Genomic DNA, 14,094 nt, shown 5'->3' with positions numbered 1-14,094 from the left:
TTTGGCTGCATGAGCTCTTAGTTGCAGCATGTAGGATCTAGCTCCCTGACTAGGGATTGAACCTGGATCCCCTGCATTAGGAGCATGAAGTCTTAACCACTGGACCCCCAAGGAAGTCCTGATGTAAATTCTTTGAACATATCAGCGAAAAGCAGCCTGGCGGGTCCTTTAAGCACCAAGCTAAAAGGTATTCTTTCTAAAACCTTCACCCACCAGCCCTACAAAGGATGCCCATAATGGCAAATCAAACTCATGTCCTCTCTCACATGACAAAAGTTCACAAGGGCTGCTCTGGGATAAGTGGCCATAGCCCTTCTTGGGACATGGATTCTGGAGCCCACCCTGTCCTGACTGGCTCCTGGCTCCATACAGCTTCTGCCTGAGAACAGAGGGGACTCAGAACCTGCCCTGTGAAGATTGTGTTCACCCCTTACCTACAGGTTAAGGCCCCCATCTGTTTTCCTGGCAAATAATGTCCCTAGGTAATTTTCACATGTCCTGTTGCTCAGTCAATTTCTGCTTATTCTCTGATTAAGCAAGTACATTTTAAACCTCAAATTATGGGCTTTCACATTTGGGTTTTTTCCCCCTCAAATGTACCCTTACTGACTTTGGGCTAGAATGCCAAATGTCCAATTCTGAATTCTGACTGTATCGCAGTTTCCTCTTCATGTCTGACATCTTGCTGCTAGTATACCTAGAAGCATGCTCTCTGAATTTCCAATGCAGTTTGTAGATAAAGATAACACACAGGGTGGCCGACAGGAACATAGAGAGACTTCCTGGAGGCTACTGCCCATCTATCTACTACTTGATATTCTTTTGCATCTACTAACATATTCATCTGAGCTGAGTCTGTGGCTTCTACAAGCAACTGTCCTTTTCTGTCAACTAGGACAACAGGGAACCCTTCAGAGTTCATAGATGAAGGTGGGATTAGGAAACATCGTGGGAGCCCACCATTCAGTAAAAACTGCTTCCTGATGCCCAGGGTGCCGTGTCTACCTCTCAAGTCAGCCTCCCTTATTATGAAGGAACTCAACAGTCATTTTGCAGGTTTGCAAACAGAAACCAAGGGAAATTGATCCATAGAAAGCCTGTCTGTGGCATGGGCTTAGGACTCTCAGGTGGTGTCCCGTCTTCTCCACTGCAGCCAGCTCGGCACCCAGCAGGTCAAGAATTTGTTGTTGTTCAGTCACAGTTGCTAAGTTGTGTCCAACTCTTTTCGACCCCATGGACTGCAGCACAGCAGGCTCCTCTGTTCTCCACTATCTCCTGGAGTTTGCCAAATTCATGTTCATTGAGTCAGTGATACTATCTTAACTATCTCATTCTCTGCTGTCCCCTTCTCCTCCTGCCTTCAATCTTTCCCAGCATCAGTGTCTTTTCCAACGAGTCAGCTCTTTGCCATCAGGTGGCGAAAGTACTGGAACTTCAGCATTAGTCCTTCCAATGAATATTCAGTGTTGATTTCCTTTAGGATTGACTGGTTTGATCTCCTTGCAGTCCAAGGGACTCTCAAGAGTCCTCTCTAGCACTACAATTTGAAAGCATCAATTTCAATAGGCTATTTTAATCCTTGGCTATTTGACCTTAGCTATGATGAACCACCTAGAATAGCCTTGCAGATTATGTCTAATTTCCTTATAATAAAAATTTTAGAGTAATAAAAATTTTAGAGTCCTTTCCAATTTCCCTATTCATATTTTAAATTGATATATACATTGCCAAACTACCCTCCAGAAAAAGTGCCAACTTAAATTCTACCTACATTCCTGCCAAACAAGGACATTATCAAGCTGTTAAATCTCTGCTAAGAAAACATGAAAAAAATGTCATTGTAGCTTTAATTCCCTTTTATTTGATTACTGGTGAAGCTAAACAATTTATCATCTATTCCTTGGCTGAATTAATTTCTTTTGTGAATGTCTGTTCAAATTCTTTTCCCATTTCTTTTTTGGCTCATTATTTTCTTTTTGATTTAATAAGATCTTCCCTGGTGGCTCAGATGGTAAAGCGTCTGCCTATAATGTGGGAGACCTGGGTTCGATTGCTGAGTCGGGAAGATCCCCTGGAGAAGGAAATGGCAACCCACTTCAGTACTCTTGCCTGGAAAATTCCATGGACAGAGGAGCCTGGTAGGCTACAGCCAATGGGGTCACAACTGAGCGACTTCACTTTCACTTAATGTTTTGAGAGTATTTACTCCATTGTTTCTATAATTTTCCCCCCACTAACTTTGTTTCTGATATCCTTTTCTATTTAGCAATTTCATATTTTATGTAATTAAATTTTTAAAGGTTATTTTTAAAATAAAATCGACCTGCAAACAAAGCCTGTGCTTAAATAATACTATGGAGTAAAATAAAGTAAAAATACTCTATTAATACTATCTAATAAAGAAACCAGGCCATTTAAAAGATATAGAAATCTAGGTATATTTATAGTGAAATCTCTTTATAACTTAGTTTAAGAGTCTTGCTGCAGTATGTTATCTTTTTTTAGAAAAATTGTCTTGTTAAAAGTGATGCCAACAGGTTAAAAATTGTAAGTTCACATTCTGGGGGACCGCACGTGCTCCACGTAGGGGAGGCCAGCTAGAGCCAGTCAGAGACCTGACAGTCACTGGTAGGGGATAGGGCCACTTTCCTCTGAGAAGGAAAAGGCACCACGGGTCCTGCACATGTTCCTGCAATGGCAGGAATCACATGGCCCTCCTGGGCTCCCCATGGATGGAGGGCAGAGCCCCAGAGGAAAATGGCAGCCTCTGAAGGGAACCACTTCCACCATATGAACTGTTTCACCTGAGCTGGGTACCCAAGCCCGAGGCTGGAGCCAGAGTCAGATTCAGCTCTTACTGAAGATCTCCCAGACGTGGAAATGGCTACCCACTCCAGTATTTTCTCCTGGGAAATCCCATGGACAGAGGGAGGCTGTTGGGCTACAGTCCATGAGGTCACAAAGAGTCAAACACAACTTAGCAACTAAACAACAACATTCAGATACTTACTTTACTTAACAACCACAGAATTCTTAATTTAAAATTTATATAGCTGTGTTAAATCATCTTTTTATTTAGAATTTGGTTCAAAGGGCAAATAGACAAAGCTGCTCATCTGTCTATTGGATGAGGACTCCTGAGTCCAGTTCAGTGTTGCAAATTCCCTCCTGGATCAGTCCCACCTCCTAGGAGGTATCTCAGGCCCCTGGTGTGGGTAGCAGAACCTCACATTTAAAAATTCCTTGCTTTCCCTTATATATAAATGTTCTGCTTAATATTCTGTTTAAAAATGATTTCCACTGGTTTTACAGAAGTTTTATTTAGAGACACAGGAGGTGGCCCTAGTGGTAAAGAACACACCTACCAATACAGGAAACCTAAGAGATGCAGCTTTGATCCCTGGGTTGGGAAGATCCCTTAGACAAGGAAATGGAAACCCACTCCAGTATTCTTGCCTGGAGAATCCCATGGACAGAGGAGTCTGGTGGGCTACGGTCCCTGGGGTCACAAAGAGTGGGACACAACTGAGGTGACTTAGGACAGACAGTTCTTTAGATCATGAAGAAACAAGTAAAAAAGGCATCTCCAACCAGAGCCACACAAGCAGACTGCAGGTAAAGAATCTACTGCAGTGAACCATCTACAGCACAAAGGTTCTCAGAGTAGGCTGCAAAATAAAACTGCCTAGGAACTTTGAAAATCCCAGTGTACAGACCACAGCACAGACAAATGAAATCAGAATGTTTGGGGTGTGGGACTCAGGCATCAACTGAAAAGCACTGCTCAAGAGCAGGGTTGCCCAAGCTTTTTGGCACTAGGGACCGGTTTTGTGGAAGACAACGAACCTGGGGGTTAGGGATGGTTTCGGGACGATTCAAGCACGTTACATTTATTGTGCACTTTATTTCTATTTTTATCATATTGGCTTTACCTCAGATCATCAGGCATTAGATCCTAGAGGTTGTAGACCCCTGATCTACAGAAATTGCCTATTTACCATCACCTATGTATGCGTGCATGTGCGTGCTCAGTCATGTCCAACTCTTGGCAACCCTACAGACTGCAGCTTATAAGGGTCCTCGGGACTGATGATAAATGTCAATTTTCTCTTAAGTTGCCTGCAGTGCTAAAATGTAGACAACTTTTCTGGAGTCTTGGAGTAACTTTTTATGTATTTCTGGAGTAAGAATACCTTAAATAACATCTCAGTGATCGAAGTGCTAACTATACTAAAGAGCCGAGCCATTGGGGGTGAAAGGATTAAACAATGGGGAGCCCCTAAGGTCAAGATGTCGAGAGATAAACACACACGGAACATCTAATCAACGATGAGGTGTCATCTCTGGAAGATGGTCCTGGGTCTACAGCTGAGCTTAACTGAAAGGCATAGAGACGGCTCCTTTCCAACACAGAGAAGAACAGTTACGTATCAGCAGTGACAAAAATACCTTATCTCGGCCCCAGAACCTTGACTGAGGCTCTGAGTATTGAAGGATATCAAAGGCAGTCTCTTTGATAATCACTGGATTCAAAATCCTGAACTGTTTCGGCTGCAGTGGAATTTTTTCCGCCACCTGCTTCCAAAAGAAGAGCCGCACCCAAAATGGCTAAGGAAAGAGAGCAAGCAATCATTAGCGGGAGTCAATCAAGTTATCGGAGGAGGGGGAGAATGTGGCCCCTGCTAATGAGGGCAAAGCTGTGGGTGTGGCCCACCCACACACACACATGGGTGTGTGTTCTGCATTCTGTGGAGAAGTCCCAGAGCCATGCAACTCTAAGGATCTGATTCAGGAAGGTGGCACTGGACAAGGAAAGGAACGGCAGAAGCAACTCATCGGTTTGGGGAACGAAATTCTTAAGGTAATGGCCTCAGATGGTAGGTCTTTTCAGGATCCAAAGCCATCATTTTGTCCAGGGAAGATCAAGTAAATAGATTCAGTTTGAGGCCCACTTGTGTTCAGGCCCCACCACGCCCCTGCCCCCATCCACTTACTCCACTTCCTGTCTGGTGATATCTCGTCTGACTGTAAATCATTTCATATGTGCTTCATGTTTCAACTAGAAAAACTACCCAGAGGAAATCCAGAGGACCCCAAGAAGTTTTGGAGACACAAATTCTCCATCATGTGAAGCTTCTCTAAAGAGTTTGATACGTCCTATTAATTTTACAGTCAGCCAGTTTGTGCAAGTGCATATAAATGCACACACACTCTTTAAAAGTTGACCTCTAAAATTTATTTCAATATAATGGGGGGGGCCTCATAAAGTAGGGTGATCAATTACTATAAAGACAAACAAAAGGAATACCAAATCAGGGCCATCTTATCCACATCTGCCCTTCTGGAACGCTATGAATTGACTCCAACAAGAGCACCACCAATCAAAGCATTTTTGGAGACGCTCTTTGAAAGGACCCCTCAGAGAATTTATGGATATTCTTCTGAGCAGCCTTGATAATAATTTATACTCATGCACATAAGTCTAATTTCTGAAAACAGCCAGAAGCCATGTAAATTCAAGTCTGGTAAATCAGCTGGGTGGTCAACCTCAACCATAGCAATTTTGGTCCCATACTTTTTATTTCCACTAAGTAATGATACTGGTTTCCATGTGTGACTTGGATTCTGAAAGTAATTTCCCAGGGGGAGTTCTGAGGGGCTTCGACAAAAGGAGTGGCTATTTGAAAGACAACACAAAAGCATGAATGTTAACTTAAAAATGAAAAAAAAAAACCCAAAAAACCTGTAATTCCAATTAGAGAGTCCTTCACTTTTTACAAAGGCACACATCCAATGGGTGAATTTCTAGTGCTTACCAGGGTTTCATTTTTGACCATTGCCTGAAGCCAGTTGAAGTCAACACTCTTAAATAAAACAGCAACAAACAAGTCACTGGAATAATATTCAAGGTCAGACAGAGGTGCACCTTCTGGATAAGTCATCCTTATAGTAGTTTTATTGCCAACATGCTCCGAATATCCTTCAACTGGTGCGTTGTTTAACCTATTTAAGTAAAAAGGACAAAGATAAACTGACATTAACCACTTAATCATGTGAAAAATTTCTGCAGCGTATTTTTCACATTTTTTAAGGACTGGGAATGAGGGTATGGCTGGGGATAGGGTGCCTCCCCTCCAGCCAGCCCCATCATCCCTCAGCTCTGCCCTTTCCAGGTGTTGATGAGCGAAGTCTTCAGTCTGCGAACTCGCAACATCCACCCAGATCCAATCTATGAATGACAAGCAATTCCATCTAGCCCTGCCATGTTAAGCCAACCTAAACACATTACACTGTGTGTGTTCTCTGGGCATTAGTAATGTTTCCTTGAAAGCTTTCCATTGTGCTCAGATATTAGCGGTTCTTGCCAGAATTTCAAAAAGATAATCAGAAAAGAAAACCTAGAAACCGCGGCAAAGCAGACACAAACCATAGTTACACAGACGGGGTTGGGCCCGAGGAGGGCACTGGGCCCAAGTGTAAAGTGAAGTGAAAGTCGTTCAGTTGTGTCCAACTCTTTTCAACCCCAAGGACTGTAGCCCACCAGGCTCCTCTGTCCAGGGTATTCTCCAGGCAAAAATACTGGAGTGGGTCGCCATTCCCTTCTCCAGGGGATCTTCCTGACCGAGGGATTGAACTAGGGTCTCCTGCATGACAGGCAGATTCTTTACCAGCTAAAACTACCAGGGTGCAACCTGGTCTTAAATTAAAGTAGGAATTTGGGGCACTGACCACTGCTAGATAGAAGGAGGCTTTGCCAGTATGGATGGTCGGGGGCCTAAGAATTCTTCCTAAAGCAGTATCACTCACCCAGGTACACAGTTTTGAAATCTCAAGAAAAGTCTGTTTGGTCTTTACACATCTGTATAAACCTTTCTTTTCCATTCTACTGCCACTTCCTCTTCTAGATCTCAGATACCTAAGTCCTAGATTATTAAAAGATATTATTAGACATGACAACTAAATGCAAAGAATGATCCTGAACCAGTTACATTCTTTTTCTTTTCCTTTATTTATTAAAAAAAATTTTTTGGCCATACTGTGAGGCACGTGGGATCCTAGTTCCCCAGCCTGGGATTGAACCCATGTTCCCTGCAGTGGAAGTATAGAGTCCTTAACCACTGGACTGCCATGGAAGCCCCTCCATTTTTTTTTTAAATAATGGACACTACTGGAATAACTGGTGAAATCTGAATAAGGATTGTAAATAAGTCTCTACTGCATCAGTGTTAATTTCCTTATTCTGAATTATCATCTTGTAGTTCTATAACAGAATGTCCTTGTTCTTAGGAAATGCACACTTAAGTATTTAGGTGTAAAGAAGGAGCTTGAAATTTGCAACTAACTCTCAAAGGGTTCAGAAAAGAATAACAAAATATAAAGAGAGAAAATTACAAAGCCAGTGTGATCAAGTGTTATCAGCTGGGGAATCTTGGAAAAGGGGAGCTCTTTGTATGACTCTAGCAACTTTTCTGTTAATTGTAGAACTGCTTTAAACCTGAAAGTTACCCACCAAAAATTTTTCAACTGATTTCCCTTACTCCCTCCTTAGGTCCCAGTGCCTATGCATGACGTTCATGCCTCCCAGTCTGGCCCCATCATCACTGGGCGTCTAGCCAGCCCCTGTTCCCTCTCTCTCTCTCCTCCTGCCAGGCAGGGCTCCTCACCCAGATTTCCCTGCCTGCTTTCTTCAAGGTCAAATACCACCTTTCTTTTAGGGGTTGTGAACAATATCGGGGTGAGAGAAGATGAAACCGCTTCCTGTAGTTCTGGCTGCTTCCTGTAAGCCAGACACTGTCACGTGCTCTGAATATTCTCATTTTTTGTTTCTTCTAAAAAATTTTTAATTAATTAATTTTTACTTATTTATTGGCTGCGCCAGGTCTTAGCTGTGGCATGCAGGATTTAGTTCCCTGACTAGGGATCAAACCTGGGACTCGTGGATTGGAAGTGCAGAGTCTCAGCCACTGGACCACCAGGGAAGTCCCTGAAGAGTCTCGTTCTGTGTTGAAGCTGTCTCATTAGCCAAATCCCACCTTTCCTCAAGGTCAGCCCAAGGCCGCCCTTCTCGTCCACTGCATCTGTCCTCTGGCCAGAGTGTGCACCCCAGTCTCTCACTCTGTCTCCTCCCGTATCCCACGTGTGCACCGTTAAGATGGGCACAGGGTCCGTCTACCTCTTCCAGTGCAGCCTGTGCACAACATCACTCAGCTGCTCACACAGAGCTGGGGCTGAGGTTCGGGAAGCCTCAACACTCTGCGTTTGGAGTGTCAGGGTCTGGTCAGAACTCCAGGCCCTATGGTGCCTCCATGTCTTCATCTCTGACGCTGGCTAACAGGATGGCTTCACCAAGGCATGAGACCCACCGGAGCCCATGACAGCGTCTGGCACACAGAGAGCCCCCACAGGAAGGAAGCAGTTACATCCTCCCTCACCTCAACAACTTCCACACCCCTGAAGCCCTGACCCCACTCCCATACTTCACACATTTTGCCTTAAAACTTGTTCCTTGTTTCTTCACTCTCTTGGCCCTTACAAAAAAGTCTGGTTCTTTCCTAGAAACCTCTTACACCCCCTCCCCTTTCTTCCATAGCTCCTCCTCCTTCCTATATATCTTCCAAACATCGCTCCTAACAGCTACTCTAGTATTCTTGCTTGGAGAATTCCACGGACAGAGTAGCCTGGCCGACTACTATCCATGCGGTCACAAAGAGCCGGACATGACTGTGTAACTAACACTTTCATTTTTCACCGAGCATCTACCACAAGTCTGACACTGTTCCACATGTTTTACACCTGTTAACTCATTTTGTCTTCACAGTAACCCCATGAGCTCTGTGCCATCATGGCCTCCATTTACAGATGAGGAAATCAAGGCACAGGACAGTGAGGAAACTTGCCTGAGATCACAGCTACTGGTGACAAAGGCATTATGTAGACATATCACCACTTTCAGGCTCAAAATGTCTGCGATGGATCTTGTCATCCTTCGTCACTAGCCAGAGATTTTCCTCAACTATCCAAGTGGTTCCACCAACATCTTAGACCTCAGACTGGAAATCCTGGTGTTTCCTAACATGACTGTCAAACTATCAGCAAATTCTGTAATTCAGGATGACTGCCTATTGCCTGTAGTGAGCATGATTAGTCGCTTCAGCCATGTCTGATTCTTTGCAACCTTATGGACTGTAGCCCACCAGGCTCCTTTGTCCATGGGATTCTCCAGGCAAGAATACTGGAGGGGGTTGCCGTGCCCTCCTCCAGGCGATCTGGTGTTTAAATGCTTCTGTGTGTTTTCTGGTCCCAGTGAGGGCCACCTTCCAGATTCACCCACCCGAAGTCCAACTCCTAGAAGCCAGGTGTCCCACTGACTCAAGTATGCCCCCTTTCCCCACATCCTCCTCCAGGCCCTGCCTAGCCTTCCTCCTTCGCTGGCTTATTTGAATCTATCCATCCTTCCAACCCTCAACTCCACTGAAAAGGTTTTTACCAAAATGAGGGTCAGTACCGCACAGTTTGGAGCATCCAATCATTTCATGTCTTTGTTTCAACTTCTCAAAACGTGAGTCCCTGGAAGGCAGGGACATGTGGGGTTGTTCTGGGTGCTTCCTGTTTCTGGTGCTGCCCTGACCCACGGCAGTGAGCTACAGCCTAGAGGACAGAGGCTGGTCTTCAAGCCACCGTACCGTATCACGACATCAAACTGGTTCAGGGCGTGGCCCAGCTCCAGTCCGTGGAGGATCCCGCCGCTTCCGATGACCACACAACGCTTGCAGCTCTTGACTCTCAAGTGTTCAGGAAAGTCATGCTCTGGCAAGAGTTCCAAGAGGGTCTGGACTTTCCCAGAGAACTTGCGGAATCCGAAAGGAGGGTCATACTTGTACTCAGCCTCGCTCTCTGAGGGGACCTTCATCACGAACGGTGGTAGGTCCAAGCTATACCTGCTCCCAAAGAGCTGTGCCATCGACCTCTTGGCAAACTGGGGCCGGCACTCCTTCTGCAGGACTTGCTGGGCATACTGCTGGGCTCTCTGGAACGAAGCACACAGACCTGCGTGTCAAAGGCTTGTAGGCATTAGAAGTACACCCTGCCAGGTGACAAGACACTGGGCCCTGCGGTGTTTGATGTAGCTCCCTTGTGGATGACTGACTTGTAACACAAAACAACTGCATTTAAGAGTAAATTTATGGGCCTTTCCTGGTGGCCCAGTGGTTAAGAATCCTCCTGCCAACGCAGGGGATGAGGGTTCGATCCCTGGTCCAGGAAGATTTCACTTGGTGAGGGGTAATGAAGCATGTGAGCCACGACTACTGAGGATTTTATGTGGCTCCCTCTAGAGACCGGGAGCCACAACTACTGAGCCTAAGCGCTGTAACTACTGAAGCCCCTGGGCCTAGAGCCTGTGCTCTGTAACAAGAGAAACCACCGCAAGGAGAAGCTCTTGCATGGCAACTAGAGAGAAGTCTCCACTCTCTGCAGCTAGAGAAAGCCCATGTGCAGCAACAAAGATCCAGCACAGCCAAAAATAAATAAACTTTTAAAAATACTTTAAAAAGAGCCAATTTATGCTAGACATTTGAGAGAAAAATCTAGGAGAACCACATGAAAAGGAGATAAACTCAATTAAGATGTTTCATCGCATGAGTGAAACAGGAAGGCCCTCACCTCCCACCCTTCCAGCCTGGCTCGTGCAAATAAATCCAGGATTCAAAAAGGTGTTTAAGATTTCATTTTTTAAAATCTTCTCAGAAGATTTCATGGTTCATAAAATCCTGACATATGCTATAACACAGATGAACCTCAAAGACAGACTCATCTAAATAAGCCAGTCACAAAAAGACAAGTACTGTAGAACTCCACTTACAGAGAGTATCTAACATAGTCAAATTCACAGAAATAGAAAGAATGGGGGTTTCTATTCTATTCTAGAATAGACTGGTGATACTAGGGGCTGGGGGGAGGGGATAGTTTCAGTTTAACAAGATGGAAATGTTCTAGTGTGAATATATTTAACAGGACTAAACTACATTTAAAAATAATAAATATGGTAAATTTTAAATTAAATTTAAATTTTATGGTGTTTTTTTAAACCATAGTTTAAAAGAAAAAAGATTCCTAGGGACTTCTCTGCTGGTCCAGTGGTTAAGACTCCACACTCCCAGTGCAGGGGGCCCGGGTTTATGCCCTAGTTGTGGAACTAAGATCCCACATGCCGCACAGCGTAGCCAAAAGAGAAAAAAAGAAAAAAAGATTTCCTGTTTCAGGTTCCTATCTAGTGGGATGAAAAACAGGATTATTTATCTTGTTAGGGTAACAAGCTTCACAGCCTGGAATGGAAATTAGGTGTAACCTACAACTTTGTCCTGTCAACAAAGAAGTTGCCTTGGTTTTGTATACAATTTTCCCTGCAACATTAATGTTTTGCATCAACAAGAAATGACTGCTAAAGGCCAAGTACACTAGCCTGGCTGAAGGCAGCTGGACACGGACAAACATGGAATAAATGGCCGCTCACCCCACAGTCTGCCCTTTGGCTCAGTCTGGCCAAACGCTGCCTTGGAACCGTCTGGCAGGAAGTTCTCCTTCATCTCTGTGCTCTATGTCCTCATCACATGCCGCAGCCTTGGCCTTGCCTTATCCCTCCTCCCATCAAACTGCATGTGCATGCCTGTGTGTGTGTGTGCATGCACGCGCGCGCGCGTGTGTGTGTGTGGTCCTCTATTTGCTGGGATATTTATTTTTAGTATTGAACATGTCTTTTGAACCGTGTCAGTACTGTTACGAGGATTATTATTGCTGTATACAGTTCTAAATGTTTGCCTCAACCATGTTTCTCAAAGTCATGTCTGATTTTTGCATGATAAAATTTTTGTAGAAACAATTCTCTGAATATAGCAGAACCCCCTCCCTATTTTTAAAATTACAGCTTCAAAAAGTTTTTAGTACTGGAAAAAGCACACTGTTTATATCTTTTACATCTTGAGGATCTGGCCCCGTGCCTGGAGAAGGGACGTGATGTTTTTGGAACCTCGGACAATGCTGCAGACATAGTCACAGTCTCAGGTCACCAGCATGACACCTAGGACACCTCATAAGATGGTCCTATCTTCACTTTGTGGGTTCAGGGCAGTTCACCCAGAAGGACACAGCTGAGCTGGCAGGTCACCTAGTCCCAGGCTCCTATGATCCTAGCCTCTGCCCACAGTCAGCAGCTGACAATCACCATTGAGAGCAAGAGTTTGAACTGGCATCTTTGCAAGGAATCAGTGAGAAAGCCAAGCAAGAAGCCAGCTGTGACCCAAGAAGACCCTGAACGGAGGCCTCACCATGACCAGGCCTCCAAGTTCAGTGACACTCCGCAACCACTGGCACTTAACGCCAGACTGTGCGGGCAGGGCAAGCAGAGGGACCACGTGTACTGTACACACTTGTCTCTAGACCCCAGGCCTGAGGGTTATTAACAGTTTTCAGAGAACAAAAGGTCTAATTCTTCATTACGGAAGCACATCCCAAGCATCTTGTTTTACAAATCTCCTGGGGTAATAAAGAATATCAGAAAAGTATCAGGAGACAGAAGCCTCATGACTGACTCAGGACCGGAAAGAGAGGTTAGGTGATGGAGTCAGAGACCGGAGCGTGACTCTTCTGGCTGCCGAATTTTCTCTTTAATTTGAAAGGAGTGAAATTTCCATTCTGGCAGAGAGTCCCATCTCAGGCTTCAAAGTGAATTTTCTAGACCATGAGCAGAGCCCCTTCTGACGGTGACCCCTCCTGTCCTTCATTCACAGCAGGTGCAATAAACCCATCCCAGAGACAATGTCCTCAGTGCCACTGGAAATGACCAAAACCACAGCAATTCCTTTTCCTCTTTCGTTTCAATTTGTTGAAACATGTTGTAACACGCCCCACAAAAGTCTCAGCCTCCCTCCTTCCTCTTCCCCGCTTCAAAGCTCAGAAGAAAAATGCCCAGGGAGGACAGCTCGCCTTGCAGAGCTGTAGTCAAGACCAGAAGCATCACAACCTTCCTCTTCTCTGCTGCAGACAGCGCCAAAGCTGGGAGCTGGAGCAGGCTGGTGAGGAAGGACACGGTGAGTCTGTCTGACATCCATCCTGAGTTAGGACCACTGCCAAGCAGAGGACTGTGGACTCTCTCAAAGACACAGGAAGGCCCCTTTGCTCCCGAATCGACACAGGGACACAGGAGATTCAGTTTCTGAAAGACTTCCAGGCTGAGCTTGCTGACTGCCCATGACTGAGAATAAAAGACATCAGGCAGCTTCAGTTGTCAATGACACAGCCATCTGCCACGGAAAACCACAAAGTGAGAACCCACAGAGGGGTATTAAAAAGTGAATTTTCTTCAGTAGAATCTCCATGTTCAGTTCTACCCCATAATTTTTAGGACAGTCCTTCTCAGAAATATAGGTAAGTGGCATAATTCTGAGTAAAAGGCAATGTTTTATTTATCGATTTAAACCCAGGACAGGGAGCAGTATTTGGGTTGGACGGGGGTCTGAGGTCTGGAGCTAACCAGACACGTGTAGGAACCCAACTCAGCCACAGACCACATGAACCGAAGGTATGGGTTACGTTATGAAACTTTCACTTCCATGTTTGTAAACTCTGGCTTAACACCCATGGGTTAGCTGTCTATAGCTTTTACCTGGTTAAAGGCAGAAAAATCTGAATAACCAAGTCACAGAGAGAACAGTATGATAAAATCTCAACCAGCCAGTGGTTGCCTGGGGCTGGTAGTTGAGGGTAGGGAATGGCCACAGAAGGGGTGAGAGGGAATTAACATGTGATGAAATGTTCTCAATGGGATTGTGGTGATGGAGGTATAACTAACTATAAACTTACTAGATGCTCCTTCTAGAACTAACACTAAGAAAAGATGCCCTTTTCATCATAGGGGACTGGAAAGCAAAAGTAGGAAGTCAAGAGACACCTGGAGTAACATGCAAATTTGGCCTTGGAGTACAAAATGAAGCAGGGCAAAGGCTAACAGAGTTTTGCCAAGAGAATGCACTGGTCATAGCAAATGCCCTCTTCCAACAAAACAAGAGAAGACTCTAAAAAAAAAAAAAAAAGAGAAGA

General features: G+C 44.7%; 1 protein-coding gene across 5 annotated transcripts in view; it reads right to left on the bottom strand.

Annotated features, from left to right (window-relative positions):
* ST3GAL5 (ST3 beta-galactoside alpha-2,3-sialyltransferase 5) overlaps positions 1 to 14,094 on the bottom strand; it is a 73,273-nt gene that overhangs the window by 18,782 nt on the left and 40,397 nt on the right. For 2 of the 5 annotated variants that reach the window (XM_020889448.2, XM_070479479.1), the window contains exons 4-6: positions 9,684 to 10,027; positions 5,817 to 6,003; positions 4,450 to 4,608 (exon numbers count right to left, since the gene is read on the bottom strand). In XM_020889448.2, the coding sequence (XP_020745107.1) occupies positions 4,450 to 4,608; positions 5,817 to 6,003; positions 9,684 to 10,027 (690 nt within the window). Of the gene's footprint in view, positions 1 to 4,449; positions 4,609 to 5,816; positions 6,004 to 9,487; positions 9,509 to 9,683; positions 10,028 to 11,512; positions 13,299 to 14,094 lie in introns of those variants that run through there. The other 3 variants (XM_070479487.1, XM_070479492.1, XM_070479490.1) reach the window with 3 other exon arrangements.

The sequence above is a fragment of the Odocoileus virginianus genome, chromosome 2 (assembly GCF_023699985.2).
Source record: "Odocoileus virginianus isolate 20LAN1187 ecotype Illinois chromosome 2, Ovbor_1.2, whole genome shotgun sequence".
NCBI lineage: Eukaryota > Metazoa > Chordata > Mammalia > Artiodactyla > Cervidae > Odocoileus > Odocoileus virginianus.
The sequence above is the reverse complement of the archived record's forward strand: the minus strand, read 5'-3'. Positions and strand labels throughout refer to the sequence as shown.